Source organism: Ambystoma mexicanum, chromosome 4p (genome assembly GCF_040938575.1).
Source record: "Ambystoma mexicanum isolate Mex_15411 chromosome 4p, UKY_AmexF1_1, whole genome shotgun sequence".
NCBI lineage: Eukaryota > Metazoa > Chordata > Amphibia > Caudata > Ambystomatidae > Ambystoma > Ambystoma mexicanum.
In genome coordinates this window covers 734,946,165-734,967,992 of record NC_090927.1, presented here as the reverse complement: position 1 = coordinate 734,967,992, position 21,828 = coordinate 734,946,165, and the positions used below count along the sequence as shown (strand labels likewise).

The 21,828-nt window shown below is 49.4% G+C and overlaps 1 protein-coding gene across 2 annotated transcripts in view; it reads left to right on the top strand.

Annotated features, from left to right (window-relative positions):
• Window positions 1-21,828, top strand: part of PHIP (pleckstrin homology domain interacting protein) — a 2,101,228-nt gene that overhangs the window by 2,042,406 nt on the left and 36,994 nt on the right. For both annotated transcript variants that reach the window (XM_069606291.1, XM_069606290.1), the window contains exon 40: window positions 16,631-16,774. In XM_069606291.1, the coding sequence (XP_069462392.1) occupies window positions 16,631-16,774 (144 nt within the window). The remainder of the gene's footprint in view (window positions 1-16,630; window positions 16,775-21,828) is intronic.

The following is a 21,828-nucleotide window of genomic DNA, read 5'->3' as shown; positions in this document are numbered from 1 at the left end:
TCATCGGAGCAGTTACTAGATACTCGAGTGGGAAAAGCTTTACCTCCCGAGGAGGGAGTACTCCGCTTGACACAGATGGTGCCTTTGTTCCAGAACAATGTCACCCTACCAGCAGCTTCCTTCTTCACCTTCTAGGCCTCAAGGCCTCCTGCATTGTTCTGGTGCCAGAGGCCAAGCTGCGCATGAGATCCCTGCAATGGTCATTGTGAGATCAGTAGTCTCAGTACTTTGGAACTCTTTCGGATCTCCTCAAAGTGTCCGCTTTAGTGGTCAATGGCCTGTCCTGGTGGCAGTCTTTTGGTGTGGGATCACTTGTGGCTTCCTCTGCCTCAGACCCGAGTCGTCACAGATGCGTCCTTGAAGTGTTGGGGCACTCACTGCAAAGATTTGCAGGTGAGCGGCCTCTGGTCCGCAATAGAAGCCAGGTGGCACATCAACAGGCTAGAATTACGTGCTATCAGGCTAGCCCTGAAAGAATTTGGCCTATCTCTGCAAAAGAAACATGTCCTTGTTCTTACGGACAACACGGTGGCGATGCACTACCTCAACAAGCAAGGTGCAGTGCGCTCCCACCCCCTCTGCACCGAGGCGATGATGTTTTGTTTCTGGTTGCTGGAGAACAAGTTCTCAGTCTCGCCAGTTCGTCTGGCCGGCACAGAGCTCAACTTTGTGGATATTTTGAGCAGGTAGAGCACAGTCTCAAATGAGTGGGAAGCGTACCAGGAATTCCTAGAGGAGGTCTTCTCTCTCTGGGGTACCCATCAGTGGATCTGTTCGCAACGGAGTCTGACAGGACATGCAAACTGTTCTGCTCGAGGTAATACCCAGCGAACGGTGCACTGGGGGGACACGTTTCTGGTGGATTGGACCTTCCCTCTACTATGCACGTTCACTCTGATTCCCATCATTCCATGGGTTCTCCGGAGGTTGAAGAGGTTTCGAGCAACCATGATTTTGATCGCCCTGGAATGGGCGAGGAGAATGTGCTACTCCGACTTCTTGGGTCTGTCCGCCTCGCCGGTTGCCTCGTGAACAGATCTCCTAGCCCAGTCAGAAGGCTGGATACTCCATCTGACCCCGGAATCCCTCAACCTACATGCCTGGCTCTTGAGAGGATGAGATATGATGACTGGGACCTCTCTGAGGAAGTACTTGCGATGTTGCTGGCTGCACGCAGACCATATACAAGATCTTTATACGGGTGCAGATGGAGAAGATTTGAGGCGTGGTGCAGGGACCGCAAGATTTACCCCATCGCTTGTGCCACCACTGCAGTGATGGAGTTTCTGCTGTCACTGGCCTTCGCAGGCCTTCAGGTTACCACAGTAAAAGGATATTTGGGGGTGTTGTCAATGTTTAAATGATCCCCGGATCACGGTTCATTTTACACGATCATAGTAATGGCACAATTCCTTGTAAATAAGTTTCTGCCAACTGCTTTTGTCACCCCAGATTGGGATGTTAATCTGGTCCTTTCATTTCAGATGCCGCCTTCTTTTGAGCCTATGCACTCTTGCCAATTGCGGCTTCTATCATTGTAAACAGCCTTCTTGGTGGCTATCACATCTGCTATGCGGGTGAGTGTACTACAGGCCTTATGCTGTAAGCCAACCTACTTACGTTTTTTCAGAGAAAAAGTTTCACTCAGGGTAAGGCCTGGTTTCCTTCCCAAGGTTGTCAGAATTTCATTTGTCACAATCCATCGACCTTCCAGTCTTCTATCCTCCTCCTCACCTTTCTAAACAGGAGGAACGATTCCATCGGCGTGACCCTAAGATGGCACTAAGTTATTGTTTGACAGAACAGCTGATTTTAGGAGAGCTGACCAGCTAGCTCTTTGTGGCTTTTTCCTTAGCCCGTAAGGGCTTGCCCATAACAAAGCAGACTTTATCCCGTTGGATAATCCTCTGCATAGAGGAGTCTTACCAGACCGCTAGGAAAGAATTACCAGCAGGTATCGGGGCCCATTCCACAAGGGCGGGGTCTCCACATCCACTGCGTTGCAGAGGGGAGTTCCTGTCTGGGAGATTTGTCACGCTGCGACATGGTCGTCTTTGCATACCTTCGCAAAGAACTATAGCCTGGATGTGGGTCGCACTTCCGATGCGCGTTTTGGCAGGGCAGTTGTGCAGAAACTCTTAGTTTGACTTTCTGCCCTCCTCCTTCGTTACTGCTTTGGGAGTCTATCAGATGAGGAATCTGCAGGAGAAAAGCAATCCATTGAAGGAGAAATTACATTATCATTCTTTCTACAGATTCTTTTCCCACAGATTCCTCATCTCCCCTTCCCATCCGTCCTCGCTGAGAAAGTTGGTGATTGGTGCGCATCTTTCTATTTCAAATAACAATGACTTGGAGATTGTCCTCTGTGTCCCGTTTTTCTGTCTTCTTGCCACATCATTGATTCCAAAAATAAATTCACTCTACTACTAGTATTTCTTTTTCAATTGTTCTTAATGAATGTCTGTAATTAATGACTATGTTTTAAGAAAGGGCTCTTTAGCCTGAATGTTTTCTGTTTCCTATGCAGTGTGTAGTGCTGTGGAAAAAAGGGGAACTGAGATCGGGGCATTGTGACGTGCTACTTATAGGACGCATGACGTCATGTCCGGAGCCGACAACCATACTCCGAGCAAGACCGTTCGATGGTCGACGGCCAGGTCAAGCTCCACTACGCACCCTATCGAACATTTTCCAAAGCAGTGAAGCTGGAGGGAATATCTATCAGGTGAGGAATCTGCAGGAGAAGAATCCATTGACAGAACTTTATGGTGAGGTCATTTCTCCTGTGCAAGCAGGGGCATGAACAGGACGAGATGGCGCGCAGAACGGTGGCACTTGAACAACAAATGGAATGGGTTTCCAACAAGCAAGAGAACTCTGAACACAGATCCAGGAGGAACATCAGGGTTTGGGGATACCCTTATCTGTTCCAGACACAGAATTGGAGGACTGTGTAGTGCACCTGTTAGGCAAATCTTGGGAGACAAGGCAGACATCATGCTGGACCGCACGCACAAGGTATACAGTACCTACCAACAAAAAAAAAATCTACTTCCTGATGTGCTGACGAGAATACATCTGTTTCAGACCAAAGTGCGGATCGTGCAGGCAGCGCGCGGGCAAGAACCAATCAAGTTCCGTAACTCCACACTCAAACTGTTCCAAGATATGGGTCAGACAACGCTGATCAAAAGGAAACGGTTGCGGCTCGTCACAAGTTGGCTTAAAGACAGAGATGTCCGATAAAGTTTGATTTTACCGTGTGAACTTAGATTTGAGTACCAAAGCAAAGCATTTCATAAACTTAGAGAGGAAGAAATGGAAGACCCAATGAGGACGGATGATGCCTCCGGGGAAGCGAGTGACACAACACTGGAGGAATTGGTGACTCGCCGACCTCACACTGCCAGATTGGAAGGATGGCGACAGGGGTGTCCTTCCATGAAAAAGGGAGGTTGTGGGCTGCGAAAGATGGACGACACCTGAGAAGCAATAGTACCAAGGTTTTTGGGGGGGGGCTGCTTTCTTTCTGGATAGACTTCGTAAGGTTATACACATGATGGAAGGGAGTTGGTGGGATGATCTGTATTGGCCAAAAAGTGGGGCTAGAGGGGATTCGAGGGAAGGGGTAGAAAGGAATCTTCACATGACTCGTGCTGGGGGTGGTCGGATTGGGGTGCTTTTTACACTCAGGATATGGCCCAATGTTCCCAGGAATTTTTTTTCAGTCCTGGTTGGAACAGCAGCATCGCTTGTCAGTGAAAAGAAAGGTGGTTGGGGTTATTACAAGGATGGTGGGGGGGGGGATTGTTACTGGGGCAGGGGGTGGGGGGGCGACTTGGGGAACTTCACTCATTTGAGGATGGCTGAGATAAAAATGGTTACCCTGAGGGATTGAACTCTCCAATGAAACGCTGTTCTATGCTACGTCGTCTGGTGGAACTTGGAGAAGTGGCATTCATACAGGAAACACATCTGCTTCCACAGGACGGGGGAGGATGAGGCACAAGGGGTTTCCCCAAAGATTTTTCGCATCAAGTGGAACCAAGAAGAGAGGGGTGGGAATATTGCTAAACAACACTTTGAAGCAATTTATATCGGGACCCTGACGGTCGGTTTCTAGTACTTAAGGCCGTGGTGAAGGAACCGAAATTCACATTTATTATGGCATGTGCTCCCAATGAGGGACATGATTGCTTTTTGGCCATGGTACTTCAGCGGGTTCGAAGTTGGTGCGAGGGTCAGGTAGTGGTGGGAGGTGATTTTAATTGTGTAATGGACCCCACACTAGACAAAACATTGGCACCCATGGGCAATGATATGAGATTTCGGCACGCCGTGAGGAAGTTCTTCAGGGATCTGGGGTTCATTGAAACAGGGAGGTTCTTTCACCAGACAGATGGAGACTATACCTTTTGCTCAGCGGCACACAAAGGCTTCTCGTGAATAGATATGATCTTGGTATCCACAACTCTGACACCGCAAGGGCTCTCAATTGACATTGGGTTACGCTATTTCACAGATCATGCCCCTATTATCCTGCAGCTGGAAGTACCCCTGTTCGGGAGGGAAGTAGGAAGAATTAACTAGCTCTTAGAGACACAGCACTCGGCACATATGGAGGGGGCGATTGCAAATTACTTTTCTAAAAAATAATATGGGGAGGAGGATTGGTGAGTTTAATGGGACGCAGACAAGGCAGTAATTAGGGGGGAAATTATAGCGCAAACATCGGCTTTCCTGAGAGTTACAGCGGATAGCTTTACAACAGGAGGTGAAGGACGCTGAGACGATGCACAAAATCCAGCAGTCAGCGAAATCATTATGCACAATTGGAGGCCCATATGGCAGACCGCTCTGTACAGCTGCTGCTTAACACAATGCAGAGTTATTATAGCCATGGGGGGGAAGCCCATGGCATTACATAATACAATTGAGGGATGGGGCCAGTGTGCTGAAAAATAAAGAGGAGGACACATTGAAGATCATGGAGCAGTTCCATGTGTATCTTTTGTCACGGGAGAGTCAAAATCTGAGCCGACAGGCCCGATTTTTGCGGAAGCTTCAGCTTCTGCAGTTGTCAGACGAAGACAGGACATACCTGGAGGGACCTACAACCTCAGAGGAAGTGGCTGAAGCCATTAGCTCCCTGCCAGCCAACAAAATGGATGATACAGATGGGTTTGGGAATAGGTATGATAGAACATTTAGGGAGTGGTTGATAAAACCTTTAACCAGACTTTTTAACGAGATCAAGGACAGTGGGATAGTAACAGAGGATATGGGGATATCCACAACATCACTTCTTCCCAACCACGGGAAAGAAGCAACTGATTGTACAAGTTACTGCCCCATATCTCTTGTGAATGGGGATGCAAAAATCCTAGCAACCAGGCTGGCAGAGATATTGGCCAAATTAATCCATATGGACCAGGCTGGATTTCGGCCCGTTCCCATCGACGCGGAAAAGGGGACTGAGGTGTGGCGCCGGAGGGCGGAGTCAGGGCAGCGCATGCTCCCAGGGCTGCACCCCAGCGCCTCTAAATTTAAAGGGGAAGGTGGTTTTTTTCTGGTGAAAAAGGTTCCGTCTCCCGTTCCTTGGAAGGGACGCCCATGCGCTACGGAGGAAAGGGGACGGGACGTAAGAGCGGCACTCACTTGGGCCTTGACTTATGTCTGACGAAGTCCTTCAAGTCCTCTGGAAGCGACCTCTCGAAGAGCTTCCCCGACCTAGCTAGTCTGTTCTTCAGAGCATGCATTGAAAGTGTGTCGCATGTGGTACAACCCTCCCAGCCATAGTTGGGGCCAAGGCAGCAGATGCAAAGAGCACGGGGATCGGATGTAGGGACGAGCCCCTTGCAGGGTGGACACCTGCTGAAGCCCGCTGAAGTCGATATACGCCGGGTGAAGAGCGTGGCGCCAGAGGACCGAGTACCAGATTGATAAAAGAAAACAAAAAGACAGAAGAAAGTATCCTGGGAAGAGCACGTTGTTTTACATGGCCGAAGCCAAACCCAGGAGTGCTGGTGAAATCGGGCCGTTCCCGTCGACACGAAAAAAGGGACTGGGAAGTGGCGCTGGTGGGCAGATTCAGGGGAGCGCATTCTCCCATGGCCATGCCCCACGCACCTCTAAATTTAAAGGGGAAGAAGGTTTTTTCTGGTGAAAAAGGTTCTGTCTGCCACCCCCAGCGCGGGACGCCCATGCAGTATGGGAGAAAGGGGACTGGACGTAAGAGTAAAACAAGTAGGGAGGTTTAACAGACAATGCCTGGAGCTCAAGCACCCATCTCGTGGGGGTGATAGCAACCAGGAAAATCACCTTAGGGGTGAGCAATCCAATAGAACATGAATGGAGGGTCTCAATGGAGCTCCTATAAGGAACGCCAAAGCCAAATTTAAATCCCACACTGGGCCAACAAACTGGCATGGCGGAAACTGGGTACACAAATCCCTCAAGAACTTCATGACAGTGGGAATTGTGAAGAATGAGCCCTGTTCTGTGTACCTCTTGAAAACCGAAATAGCGATGAGGTATCCCTGAACAGTTCCAATCTGCAAGCTCGCTTGGGCAAAGGACAACAGAAAATACAAAACAGAGTACAACAGGCAGGATAAAGGGCCTAGATCCCTCTCCTGGCATCAAGCAGAACATTTTCGCCATCTTCAAGCATAAGTAGACTTTGTGGTGGGTCTCTGAGCCGAAAGAAGCACATCAAGGATGCCATCCGACAAGTCTCAATCCGTGTATCTCAGCCTCTCAGTAGCCAAGCATGAAGGTTCAGGCTGCTGTGGTTTGGGTGGAAGATCCGACCCTCCAAATGGAAGAGCAAGACAACCCGCCTCAGAAGGCACCATGGAGGGCAGATGTCATTTTAAATGCGGCTATCCGAGTTATCCACAAGAGTTCTTGCGAGTCCCAACACTTCAGATCTTCCCGCAGCCTTTTCCACAACAGGGGTATATTTGCCCCATACAGAGTTTTATATTCCTGTGTCAGGGTTATCCCCAGGTAGTCCAGCTCCTTCTCCTCCCAGACCAAGGAGAATTCCTCTTGTAGAATCTCAATATCCCTTGGCTCCTCCGTGATGTTTAAGGCTTTAGATTTAGAGTAATTAATAGCAAACCCTGATACTTCCTTGAAGTCTTGGAGCACAGACATCGCTCAGGGCAGTGTCGTCCGTGTGTCACTCATGAATAGGAATACGTCGTCGGCATACAACACAATTTTGTGGGTGCCTATTTTGCCGTCTATGCCCCGTATCCCTGGATCCTGCCTAATCAGTGCTGCCAAAGGTTCCATTGCCATGGCAAAAATCAGAGGAGACCAGGGACAGCCCGACGAGTGCTCCGCATGATTTGGACCTGTGCTGTAAGTTGGTCATTAACTACAAATTGTGTAGAGAGGATATTAAAGTTTGCCAAAACCATGTGGGTAAAGGTTGGTCCTAACCCAGAGGCCCTCAGTGCATGCTCCAGGAACCCCCAGTCTAGACTATCGAAGGCTTGCCTGGCGCCTAGAGCCGCAACAGAGAAGCGCTGCCCGGATTTAGTCTCGAGCTCTATCACATCAATCGCCCGTCTTATATTATCCTGATTGGCTCTTCAGAGGATAAATCCAGCCTGGTCCATATGGATTAATTTGGGCAATATCTCTGCCAGCCTGGTTGCTAGGATTTTTGCATCTCCATTTACGAGAGATATGGGGCAGTAACTTGTACAATCAGTTGCGTCTTTCCTGTGGTTTTGGGTTCGGCCATATAATTCCACGCGCGGATACTTCTCTTTGTCTTTTTGTGTCTTTCTCATCATTCAGGTACTCGGTCGTCAGGCGTTACGCTCCTCCCCGACGCATGTCGACTTCCACAGGGTTCAGCAGGTGTCCATCCTGCAACTGGCTCTTCCCATCTCCAGACCCTCATGCCCTCCGTCTACGTTGCCTTGGCCCCAACCACAGCTGGCAAGCTTGTACAGCGTGCAACGCCCTGTCATCAAAATCGCTGAAGAACAGTCTAGCCAGGTGGAGGGAGCTCTTTCAGAAGTCTCCTCACGAGGACCTCAAGAACTTTGTAAAACACCGAGCCAGGCCCAAGGTAGGGCCTCTATTTTCCATCGCACCCCGCAAGGGAGACTCCTTCCCGATGACTCACCTGCGTGGGACGGACCGCTCAAGTCCTTGTACCAGTACATGCACCGAGGCTGCTTCAGCTACCGGCCTACAGGCCGAGGGATCCTTGGATCCTCCCGGTGACAGTGTTGAGGGACCGGAAGGTTCTTGCACCGAATTTTCATCTGAGGGGCTCGGGCATTATGTCCGAGGGGCTCTGTCCTATTACCAGCAATACGTCCGAGGGGGTGCCTAAATGCAGCTCTACTGACCACCGGGTCGAGGGTGGCACACCTAGCGGGTCTAGGCCCGAGAAGCAGAGTAGACCTCGCAATCCACACTTAAGAGTCTTGGAGGAGGCCAGGCCCAGTGAGCCAAGCACTACGACTTCGGCACGCGGCATACAGCTCGACAAGTTGGCCGCACGTCCAATACCGCCCGAGGAACGGAGCAGGTGGGAGAATGAGTTAGAAACGTAGTCTACAACTTATCCATCAGCATCGCAGGGCAGGTTCACCCCGCAACCAGCTAGACAGAGTACGCACCGGCCCCAACAGCCACCCGCTACCCTGTCAACATCACTTGCCACGCCACCGGCCTGCGAGGACAGGTTCTTTGAAAAGTTCCTCACTCTCATGAGATCTTCTCAGATGGTGGGCCATCCTTAAGGATGTGATCAGGGACACGCTCCTTCTGGCCCCTCTGCCTGTGCCTATAATAAATCCTCCTATGGCTCCAGCGCTGCAGGCCCCAGTGCAGCCCCTGCTGCCCACGCCGACTCATTCGGTTCTTTCTCCCCTGGCTCCCACAGTTCAGGCGGTTCCGTACCAACCTCAGCTGCAGCCTCTTCCTCAGCCTTCAGCGCCCAGCACTCCTCCACCCGCTCCGGACCAGCTGAATGCCCTGGTGGACACAGGCGACAAACCATCGTCAGCCAAGGCCTTCCACGAAATGACTCGCAGGTCTGACAGAATACCTGGGTCTTCTTCACCCGAAGTCGGACAACCGGAGGCGGGGGTACTTGCCGAGGTCCTCACTCTATGCCCTGCAGCCAGAACGGGGATCCCGATGCAGAATTACTTTGTCACCCTGGCCAAAAAGGGATGGCTCAAACCCCACTCGGCCCAGCCTGTCAATCGGCACCTGGACGCCAAGTATAAGCAAATTGAGGGGAATCTGTTGCTGTCACCCACCCTCAACGCACTCTTCAGTGATTGTGCAGCTTCACTGTACTCAAAGCCTCAGTCGTCCTCGACCACCTTGTCCTCGGCACTGGTAGGCAAGGAGGAGGAGAAGATTTTGGAGGTGTAAGGGAAGAAGCTTTATTCCAATGCTTTGCTACATCGACGTCAATCCAACGTGGATGCCATGCTGGCAGCCGTTAATCAGAGGCTTTGGCAGAAAATAGCCAACTTGCTTCCAGAACTTCCAGTGCAGAGCCGGTCACGTTTCAAGGCGGGACTGGCAGAGGCTAAAATGGTGGCACAAGACATCATGGAATCCAACGCGGCCCACATTGACACCTCTGGCCCGGGCCCTATGCATCGGCACGGACATGAGAAGGACTGCCTGGCTTTGGGCTACTAAATTTAACCCAGACGTCCAGGAACGCATATTGGACCTTTCATTCGAGGGTGGTGACCTCTTTCACTCCACCACCGATGAGGAGCTAGATGAAAAGAACTGCAAAGTCTTTATCCTTACGAATTGATTGATTTATTTATTTATTTATTTATAAAGCGCTTTGCAAATAAACGAATGCCACGCCCAAGGCATGCAACCAGTCACATCAGCGCTCCGACGAGGGGCGGGCGTTCGGGGGGGTTCCGCGGCCTCCAAGAACAGATGTCCAGGCAGCGTGACTGTTCTCAGAGTCAGCACCGGCGCAAACGACAAAAGTGGGGCACGGGGGTGAAGCAATGTTTTTTTTCAGTCCCCCTCCCCAGCAGCAGCCTCAGAGGGAAAGAAGGCATGACACGTTCCTTCGGGTCCACGTGTCTCTGGTGGGGGGCAGGCTTGCCCTTCATGCACAGTTTTGGCATCAGAAGTTCGCTGGCCCCTGCATCCTCTCTGTAGTATCCACGGGGTACCGCTTACCAATCATTTCCTATCCTCCCCTCCGCTCCCACAGCAACAGCAACTCTGTTGGCAAAAATGTGGTTGCTCATCGAGAGCCAGGCAGTGGAAGAAGTCCCATCCTCCCAGCGAGGCTCAATTCAACTCCCAGGATATTTACCAGGCTCATGAATGCAGTGGCAGCCCTCCTCGGGGTCCAGGGCTACCATGTCACCCCATACCTGGACAACCTGCTCGTCAGGGCGAGATCTCCGTAGGTGGTTCATCACTTCCTCCACCCTTATGATCAGACTCCACGAGCTGGGGTTTTCGATCAACCTCAGGAAGTCTCAGCTGCAGCCTACGCAGATGCTGACCTTTCTGGGCCTAATATGGGACACCAGCTCCAAGAGTTTTCCCCTCGGAGGGCAAGGTCATGGCCAACAAGAAGGCCACTACTCACTTCCTCACCCGAGAAGTGACCTTGTCCTGGAGGTACCAACATCTATTAGGTATCATGGCAGCGGTCCGACTGGCCGCACCCCACACGACTCAAGACGAGGAGAAAAACATCAGCACTTTGCAGCCTCATGGAATCAGGAGCAGGGCTCCCAAGCGGAGCGTGTCAGCATTCCTCCTTCTCTCCACCCGGACCTCACATGGTGGTCCAGGAACTGCAATCTGCGGACTGGAAAGCCCTTCCGGCAGCCGGCCCCGCGGGTCATCATCACCACGGATTCCTCCCTGAAAAGCTGGGGGGGGCGCCCACTCTGGACAACCACAGTGTCAATGGAGTCCCTGCAGGAGTCTTGTATCAACTGGCTGGAGCTAAAAACAATCTGGCTAGCTCTCAAAGCTTTCCTTCCGCTCAGTGGGTGCAAGGTCGTCCTCATCCAGGCCAACAAATCCACCAGCATGTACTATGTCAACAAGCAGGGGGGATACCAGGTCCCCTCCACTGTGCAGCTTAGCGATCAGCATGTGGGAATGGGCCCTGGAGAACAACATCTACCTGACGGCCATCCACCTTCCGGGCGAGTCCAACCTGAAGGCGGACAGGCTCGGCAGACTGGGAGCAGACAATTACGAGTGGCAACTGAACAATCAGGTGCTACAGGAGATCTTTGGCAGATGGGGGCAGCCCCAGGTGGATCTCTTTGCCTCCTGGGACAACGAGAAGTGCCAGCAGTTCACGTCCTGGCAGGGGCAGGGCCTCAGCTCCCTGGGCGACGCATTCCAGATACAGTGGAACAGCATGACAGCATATACCTTCCCTCCCACACTCCTTGTCCACTGGGTGATCTGCAAGATAAAGGCATCTTGTCACCACAGCATCATTCTGATAGCTCTGTGGTGGCCGGGGAGACTGTGGTTCTCTAAGCTTCTCAGCCTCATGGACATTCCTCCCATTCACCTACCGATGGGCCCAGCTCATCATCTTGTGCAGCATGCGGGCAGGCTCATCCACCCTGCTCCACAGAAATTAGCCCTTGCGACGTGGTTCCTGAGCAGCTCACGCTGAAACCCCTTGGTCGATCACAGGCCAACCTAGAAATCATTCAGGGCGCTAGGAGCAAGGCTACTAGGAGCCAGTACAAGAGTAAATGGACTAGGTTCTGTCACTGGGCGGACTTTAAAGAGATTGACCCCCTTACGTGCACGTTGGAAGATGTGCTCTCCTTCGCTGCACACCTTGCTCACTCAGGCGTGAAGGTGGATACATATTTGGCAGCCATGGGGCCTACAGAAATTCGGAGGTCTTCTCTTCCAACCCGGTGGTAAAGCGACATTTGTCGGGCCTCCCAAGACTTTTCCCGCACATCAAAAAACCACACCCCGTATGGGACCTCAATGTAGTGTTGGGCGCCTTGGCACACAAACCGTTCGAGCCAGTGGCGTCTGCAGACATCAGGCTGGTCACCATTAAAACAGCTCTGTTGGTGGGCCTCACCTCTGCTCGCAGAGTCAGCGAGATCCAGGCACTGGTGGCTTCAGAACCCTATACTACTTTTCACAAGGACAAGGTGTTCCTGAGAACACACCCTGCGTTCCTACCTAAAGTAGCCTCCGCTTTCCATCTAAACAAGGAGATAGTCTAACCTATGTTTTTTGCCAAACCGAAGGATGATGCTCAGAGGGTCTTGCACTGTCTGGATGTCAGATGTGCTCTGAAATTCGATCTGGACAGGACCAAGGGATTCCGCAAGTCGGAACGCTCTGTCACCTTTGCAGCGCAAGGCCCAGTTATCAGGCATCCAAGGCCTCTATAGCAAGGTGGATGGTTTCGGCCATCAAGGAGGCCTATGAGGGGCAGTACAAACCACTTCGAGCTAACATGCATGCCCACGCTGTCAGAGCCAAGGCCACGGCCATCGCATTCCAGCAGCAGGCACCGTGGCAAGTCATCAGCAGGGCGGCCACCTGGGCCACCCCTTCGGCTTTCTGTAAGCACTACTGTATGGACGCCGGCTCTAAGTCAGATGCAGCTTTCAGACAGGCGGTTCTAAGGAATTTGTTTTCTTAAGGAGGGTCTCCTCTCCACCCTGGGGCTACATTCAGTTTTAATCGCCCATGAAGTATGGAGGAAAGGGGATGGCGGACGTAAGAGTAATTAAGTTCCTCACCGTAGTGACTAAAGTACCCTTAGTCCATAGTCCCCTTTCCTCCATACGTCCCACCATCCTCCCCCCTAATACTGTTGTCATTAGGCAATGTTAAATATTGTCTACGCGTCAATGGGGGACTGATGGCATGGCACCGGTGGGCGGAGTCAGGGGAACGGATGCTCCCAGGGCCGGTCTCTATGCGCTTCTAAATTTAAAGGGGAAGAAGGTTTTTTCTGGTGAAAAAGGCTGTCTCCCATCCCTGCCGAGGGACGCCCATTCAGTATGGAGGAATGGGGACTATGGACTAAGAGTACGTTAGTCACTACGGTGAGTAACTATTAATTTGTTCCCCAAGGTAAAACGTAACTGAGAGGGAGGCCCTCTTGTTTTTCCAAAGAGGTCTCAGATTTCCATCTCTCTTAGAAGATCCATCTTCCTGTGTTTATTACTCTACCTCATCCTTGTAAGACAGAGGAGCGATTCCATCAGCTGGACCCGGTGCAGGACCTGAGCTACTATCCGTCTCAGACGAGAAAGGCTAGGAAAGATGACCAGCGTTTTGTTGGCTACGCTGGTGCTCGTGCTGGCAAGGCTAACTAAACAGAGACTAAACGGACCCTGTCAAGGTAGGTCATTCTTGGCATCTCAGAATGCTATGATCTGGCTGAGAAGGATGTGCCTGCGGGTCTTGGAGCCCATTCTTCACCTCTGTTCTTTCTGGTGGACATTCCTCCACAGATTCATCATCGCCCTCCCTAATTGCCCCTCTTGGCGGATAGCTAGTGCACCGTTGGGGCCGCGGTCCCTCATCAAGGTCCTAAGGAAAAAGGCTGGAACTGACGTCACAGGGCGTGGCGCCTCTATAGGTACCAGCCCCAACGTCATGCCCGGCAAGTGGCCAAGTAGACACATCGGGGCCGACACAGAGCTGGAGGAACAGCTGTGTTGTGGACGGACAGCACATCATTGATTGGGATTCCATAGAAGGAACATCCCATCAGAAAGAACATTAACAAGAGGCAAGTTATTTGTTCTTCTATGGATTTTTCTCCCACAGATTCTTCATCGCCCTCCCTCTCTACCCACCCCACTATGGAAGCTTAACTAGCCACCTTTTTTTGTGGGTGATAAAGGACTAGTTGGTTCTTTGTGCAGATTTTTTATTTTTTTAAACAATAATTTCCCTGTATTAGATGAGGAACAATTATGCCATCAGTCCTGCCTTTTGGTTGCTTACCCCAAGAAAAGAGAATTGGGGCGTATTTTCTCCTTCTTTTTCGATGTATGCAAAGTTATTCCTATCGGCTGCTGAGCTCAGAGGAAAAATGCTTGGAAACTGATTAATGGTGGCATAGTGCACGCTGTATGTACGAACATTGACATCATGCCTGGAGTCGAGGAATGGAGTGAAGTAGTCGAGGAGAGGATGTCAAGCAGCACTATGCCACTTGTTTATGTATTCGGAGCAGCTGTTGCTGAGGGGATAATCTATCAAGATGAGGACTCTGTGAGAGAAGAATCCATGTAAAGAACATTTCTGGTAAGTCAATCCTCCCTCTCATTGCTTATGTGTTCCCTCAGCTACTGAGCATATTTGGGGTGGGTGGGGGGGGGGGGGTCAAGGTCATGTGGCAACATGTGCTCTATATATGCTATGGCAGTGTCACTTCCAGAACCGAAAGTGGACCATCAGTGGAGGCAGAGCAACACTATTAATTTTCTAGAAGAGTTTCTGAAGGCAGTGGCCTGCTGCTGAATATACATCTATAGTGAGGAATCAGTAGGAGTAAGTCATATATATATATATTTTTTTTTTACAAAAGTAGTTTTCTGAATTTTTAAGTTAATGAGGACTTTAAATGACATATTGGCAGTATAGCACTGTTTACTGTGAAAAACCAGAAGATGTCTCACCCACTAGTCCCCGGGGATGTCACCCAGGTGGCCAGGACACGCCCATCCCTTTTGGATCCAGGTCCTGGGGGTGGACCAGTGTGGGAGGATCACCTGGGTGAGGGGTCTTCAAGGAGTGGGAGTGGGACACCGGACGGTGAGACGCAGTATCCGCTTCCTTATAACACCTTTACCCCATCCTGCCAAGCGGGATGTTTAGGAACTCCACCCCCCTGCTCCCTTTACAACACAAACACTTTCATGGACAGCCTGCTATGAGAGAAAACAGACCAACACCCGAGCCATATACCTGACATGCCCCAATACAATGCTCAGGCAAGGTCAGGCAATTACTGACCATCACACACAGAGACACCCGACTTCCATTAAGCTTCCCCACACGGATAAAATACTGAGCACGAGAGCACACTGTGAGCGAGTCAAAGCACACAGGTAAACAGCAGTTCCGAGATGCCAGTTTAACAAAAGGAGAAAGACAGCGAAACAGAAGGGTTTTGCAAGGAGGGAAGTTCCCTTGACCTTCTCGACAAGGAACCGTTGCTTTCACGAGTCCTCGAGATTGGAAAGCATAAGACAAGGAAAACAGGCTAAAGATTCCTCCATTGTGTGTTGGAGATACCCAGGGCCCTCCCGCATCAAATTTTCAAGGCAGCGAGAATTCTCAGCCACCATGGTACTGTCCTTGGCTCCAACAACAAAGCAACGTCGGTGAAATCAACACAGCCGCTGAGTTGGAGATACCGATACAAGACCGGTCTGTGTTGAAGCCAAGGTTGAAAGCAGTAACATTGTATGGCGAGCGCTGGAACGAACATTGTTTGAAATACGTATGATAAAAGACATAAGTAAAATTGAACTGCTGATGGTGTTTGAACTTTGAAACGAAGATACGATACCTTTGATAGAGTGGTCCGGCACCACATGTGTGCTCAACCGAAGGCTGCTGTAAGGTATCCAGAAAGTGAAAGAGTTGTAGAGAATTGTGATTTGAAGTGGTCCTGCGACTGGTCAAGCAAAATCCTCCACACAATCGAAAGTCTTCGATGTTGATACAGTAAAGAAAATGTGTGACAAAGTTGATAAAGTTAAAGTTGGTCCGTAGCCAGCAGTAGGAGATCAATTGAAAGCTTTGTATTAAAGTGGGTCTGAGCTCGGCAGAAGGGGACCGGTGACCCAGAAAGTCCCCCGAGAATTTGTATGTGTGAAATCCTAAGAAGAAAGGAACTTTGATGTTTGTCATATTGCATCAAGCCCTCTGAAAAAGGGACTTTGAATGGCAAAAAGAATTTGGCACATAAGGCCATGATGATTTGAACTGCAGCCTCGTGCTAGAGAAGCCAGAGACTGTGCTAAGCTCGAGTGTGCCGCCTTGTCCCGTGTTCACAACGTGGGGAGGGAAGCCAACGGCTTGAATATCCTGACATATCATTTCTTGAACAACTTTCTTTTGCATAACATTGTTTTCCACACTATTTGTATTGCGAAGTAAGGATTGGCAATAGGTTTATTAGTATAGGCCCTTTTATTTTGACAAGACACCACTAGGGCTGCATTATTATTTGATGGTCGTAGCTTGCTCCCATCTTTAGATTTAGGTTTAGATAGGCGTTTTTCAAACCCAATTGAAGTTCAATAAATACCCTTGACCTGTGATCACTCGTGTCTGTCTTACTGTTTGATACCATGCCTTCCTTACATTTCTGACATTTAATGTTTATACAATCAGATTTTCCAGATCGTATTTTCAAAGTGGTTGCAGCACTTCATCAAGCTGGTAAGTCATGTCCTGCAAGATACATTGTAGTATTTGTATGACAGATTATAAATGGCACTAACATTATTTTGCATGTTAAATGTGATGTGGCAACACATTTGCTTCAGTTTAAGATTGATTTGCAATCTAACATGTACAATGTTAATAAGCCCCATCATTTTTGTAATTGTAGCTCTGGGACTTTCTTTGAAACATTCCAAGTACACAAGTACATCAACCCGCACCATCCAAGCTAGCCCTGCGCCGTCATGTGATAACTTGGTGAAAGAAAAACAACTCAAGCGTAAAATAAAGGTTGCGTTAATCAATAAGCAAGGTGAGTTTTTTTTTTTATTATTGTTAAGGAGAAAAGCTCAGTCGGCTGGCATTCAATCTTTTGACCATCAGGTTACAGGCCAATCTCAGTGGGTAGAAATTAACTCACTAAATTATCTTGCCCCTAATATGTAAGATTAGGGAAAAATTAAATGTGTATGCATAGAAGGATGAGCCAATAGGGCAGTGTAATGAAAAAAAGTACTCTTTTGCCCACTTTAGTTAGTCCCCTCTGCTTTTTGCTTGTGTGTAGTGATGAATTTTTCTCCTGCGAAAACCCTTCGACATCTCACTGTGCAAGTGTGGGCCCTTTTAGTCTCCCTGCGTCAGCACCCTGACCCATGCAGTTGTACTGGTTATTCTTGGTGGCAGTGTACTTTGATATGGCGGTTGCATTAGTTCATGTTTTAGCTCACAGGAGCCCATTTCTTCCTTGGATCTTTCCTCTCAAAATGGAGTCTATCGTGTTAAATCCAGTAACCAGAGAACCGTTCTTTGCTTACCTTGAATTTGAGTGGAGACCAGTATGGACCATTATTCTGGCCTAGCTGGAGCTTCCGTCTGAAATCAGTCTTCCTGGTCATTCCACCGCCCCTCCCCCTCTCATCCCCAAATCATCCCACACACACCCCATTCAATACCAAGAGCAGTAAAGTATGGTTGCTTGGATAATGAATTTAACAACACAAGATGCTTCATTTAATTTTGGAAGAAAGGGCATGCTGTGAGCAAAAATGGCTACCACTCATGCAGCCACTATTAAAACAAAAAAATAAAGTGCACTGCCACCAACTAGAACTTTGATACTGAAGAATGTGTACTTCCTGTCCCACAAGGGGTACAGAGCCCCCAACCTGAAGAGCCTCAGTCTTCATGGCTGACTGTAGAGAAGCTGAGGTGCAGAAATTGGGAATTGTAAAATGAGGTTCTTGGCATCCTGCTGTCAGCCAGAAGACTGGCTACCAACCCCATCTATGACTGCAGGTTGTGCAGATAATGCAGCAATTGTTTGGAGAATTGCTATGATTCCTTTTGGGGTGCCACTTCTCCAGCATTGAATCCTTCATAGATGCACATGCTAGTTGAGTATTCCCCGTCATCAGGCTAGGAATCCTCTGTAATATTAAAAGCATTTTAGTTTTAAAACTGGTGGCACTTTAGTGCTCTTTTAGGGTCTTTTTGGGTCGTATGGTCCCACATTCAATTGACAGGCCCTCTCCAGATCCACCCCTGAGGCCCTATATTTTACTGCATGTTCAGTGTTGGGAGTTTGAAAAAATGTTCACTGCATATTTTGAACATTTTGAGAACTTCTTTTTTCCAACACTTTTCGAAACTTTGAGAAGTTCCGGCTCCTCCATCGGTGTTCGGGTACCGACATCACATCACCTCCTGGAGGCTGTTTCAGCTTTAATCATTGGGGCCCTGTTGGTGTGTCCTTTGGCACTGACAGTCTCAAAGAAGAAGAGCATCCTCGAGGCATGATTCCACCTGTCACCTAAAGAATGTCTACTTTAAAGACCATCGTGACAACTGCCTGTACAGGGACTACGACATCAGCAACTGTTGCATCTGTCACTCCTTCTCCTAAAAGACGCTAAAAAACCATCACAGAAGGTTGGTTGCTTGGTTGGACGAAGGTGCTGTGACCTCAGATTCAGCTTCTGTCAAACAATTCCCCTCTCTGTCAGCAAACCCTTGGATCGCATAGGTCAAGGTCCCACGAGGAGTCTTCCTGTGGTAAGAGGGTGAAGAAGATACATGCCACCCATGCTCCGGCTGCCACAGCGTCGACATTCCACAACCTTGCTAAAAACACTGTAGTTACAGACCTCCTTCGTCCATGAAGCACTTTTCCATGACTTCTGCTGCCCCGTTGATGCACATTTCATCTATGGCTCCCAAAAAGCATCTGTCGACTCCATCTACCCCGCTGACAGCTCATATACATAAGTCCTCCATTAGGTCTTAGTGTTCAACAGCTACGACGAAGGCTTAGTCTCCGACGACCTTGTCAATGGTGCAAATATCTACTTCAGCTACTGCCACAGCTACAACCACCTCGTCCTTCCTCACTTTCCGTGACCTCTTCTCCTAAAGGAACCACCCGTAAACCAGATTTAACAGCGACTACATCTTTGGTTCCAGCAGTACCTGCTCATCCATGGGACCGTTCTGGTTCCCCTTCAAGACGTACACAGCCAGTCTTTACAAGGCATCATGCGTGTCAAACGCAGTTCCAGGTCCTTCCACGATTCCACCAGAAGAGATACTAGAACATGTCATCGATGCAGATTTTTATCAACATCCTGCAGCTCTGGGTGATGCACTGACAGTACAGTTCACAGTGTGAATACGAGGAGGTCCCTCCATCACTTCTGGCACGACCTCCTCTTGCCATGTCGCCCCACTTGCATCTATTGCAACCTCAGGGTTGCATCTGAGAATGGCTCCCAGTCATGCAGAGCCCTGTGACCGGTCTTTGGACATACTGTCTACATTACAGACTTTTGTCTCAGAAATATTAGAATCTCTAGAATGCCTAATCCTGTCTCTTCCACCACGGCAGGACCTAGCGGCAGGCCCATTGCATGCACCTCCACCTCTGACTGAACGCCCCTCACAGATCCCTATGACAGATCATCATGCTCATGCTACTCTTTCAGATACTGAGTCTGATGATGAAGCCTTGCAAGGTGGTGTTTCTACCTATACTAGTACCACCGATAAATGCAATGATCTGGTTGCCTTGGATGGTGAACCTGATGACCGTCCTATAAGAGATTTTGCCCTGACAGAATTGGTTCCTTCCACACCCTTATGATCAGGGCAAAGACCTAACAGACTGCTAAGATCTGCGCAAGACCACTTACTGGGAATACCGAGATTCAAGCTCCAGAAAGCGGAGGGGATCTAGCTTCCCTGTCCTAGTCGCCAAACTTTGGAACATACTACCAGTAACATTGAGAGCCGAACCATCTTACCTGGCTTTTAACAATAAAGCCAAATCATGGCTCACCGAGCAGGACCTCATTACATCAACCATGTAATCTCCCACTATCATCTCCTTCATCGTGTGCAAACACTCTACGATATGCGAGTAACTGTGCCTCCCATGTATATGTCTGCCAACTTGGATACATTGCCTCGCTGTATAATTGTACATCTGTCTTTCACCACTGTATTTGGCAATATTGTTAATTCATTGTATGTACCTCCCTTGTTACCCCTCCCTAAGAAATGTGCCCAGATGCATTTGGGCCATCTGTGCAATACAAATAAAATAAACAAACAAACGAAATTGTTTAATTTACTGCTGGATGAATATAAAAAAGAAGGCATCCTGTATCAGCAGACAGAGCACACCAGAAAGTCTGTGGTTTCCATCGTTGTCCTCTGACATCTGGGAGGATGTCCAGGACCCCCACTTACCCCTTGCCCTTGAATGTCCCCAAGCCCCTCCAGCCCTGTGAGTGTTTCCTAGCCCCCTCTCTCCCCTTGCCCCCCGTGAGCGTCTCCAAGCCCTCTATCCACCCCATGCCACTCACTTGAGTGCTCTGCTTGCCCATCCACCACCCCTGCCCCCCCCCTTGACTCTCTAAGCCCCCCACCCCTTGCCCCCGTGAGGGCCTCTCTGGCCCCCACTCATCCCTTGCTTGCCTTTTAGCACCTTATGCTCCCTCCCCTCATCTTCTCCTCCCCTTACCCTCTCATTTCCCTTCCTCTCCCTCCTTCTGTCAATTTACCGGCAGTACCCCAATTGCCATCAGGCATAGTAGTTGTAGCCGCCTGTGTTTTGCAGCCGCCTGTGTTTTGCAGTCACCTGTCCCTCACCTCCTTCCTGCAATTGTCCTGTGAAAGTTCGGCACTACCTCAGTTGTCGTCAGGCATAGTAATTGTAGCTGGCAGCCTTTTGCAGCCATCTTGCCCTCCCCTGCCCCCCCTTTTTCAATTATATTTTAGCACTTACTCTTATCATTTGTCCCTTGACCTCTGATAACAGCTTGTCAGTTCTCACCCCCTTCCCTCCTTGTCTTTTCCTCCCACTTCCTCCCCAGCACTACCTTGAATTATCATTGACCTTTTAAGAGAGCCACTTGTTCTGTTCCTCTCCATATCCCTTCACTCCATTCCCCCAGTCGTCCCCTCCTCCCCCTCCTCTTGTCATTCATGCACTGCAACAATTGTCGTCAGGCATAATAATGTTACTGCTAGTCTTGTTCTCCTTTTTTTTCCTCCCTCTCTCCCTTATTGTTCCATGCACTTGTACTATCTGATAAGTTATTTTAACATTCTGATTTGTTTCAAGGACCTGTAAGAATGTAATTGTATTTCTCCCATGTTCCCTCCCTCCTTGAAGCGCTTTGAAACACATTGTGTATAGGTGCTATTCAAATAATCATTCAATTTGTGGATTCTCTCAAGGAGGACACGTTTGAGAAAAATATAAGGTGCCTGGTATTGCCCCCAGGTGTCTGGGTACGGGCCTTGTCTGTATTCAGTGGTTTCTGCTGCTGCCCATAAGCACTCCGCTAACCCATCCTCCCTGTGCACGGTTGCGACCAATAACAAAGGCAAATAGTTTGATTCCTTTGTGAAGCGTAGAATTTCCACAACTGTGACCACCACCACGGCAGCCAATCCCATGGCTATACTGCCCCGCTGTGACAGGGAGTTATGGTTCAAGATGGACCCAATCTTAGATTTCTTGCTTGATGACAAGAAAGAAGAAGCTTTCTCATTGCTTCGCAAAGGTGGAGCCGCATCGGACCACACTATATCCATGACCATTGATGTTGCGCTTACTGGTTTCCACCAGATAAGAAAGGGGACCCATCTTAAGCCGTCTAGGGTGGCTGAAGGCAACTCCTTTTCGACCAGAGGCACAATCTTAGGTTATTGATATGCCCTTTGACGGGGAGGACCTCTTTGAGAAGAAAATATGACACCCTCCAGATGATGAAAGCTGATACTGTTATGGCTCGCTCGCTTGGTACACTTCAGCAACTGTCCTTTCGCTCCAGAAGGGCAGGTTTTTCCTGTACATCACATGAC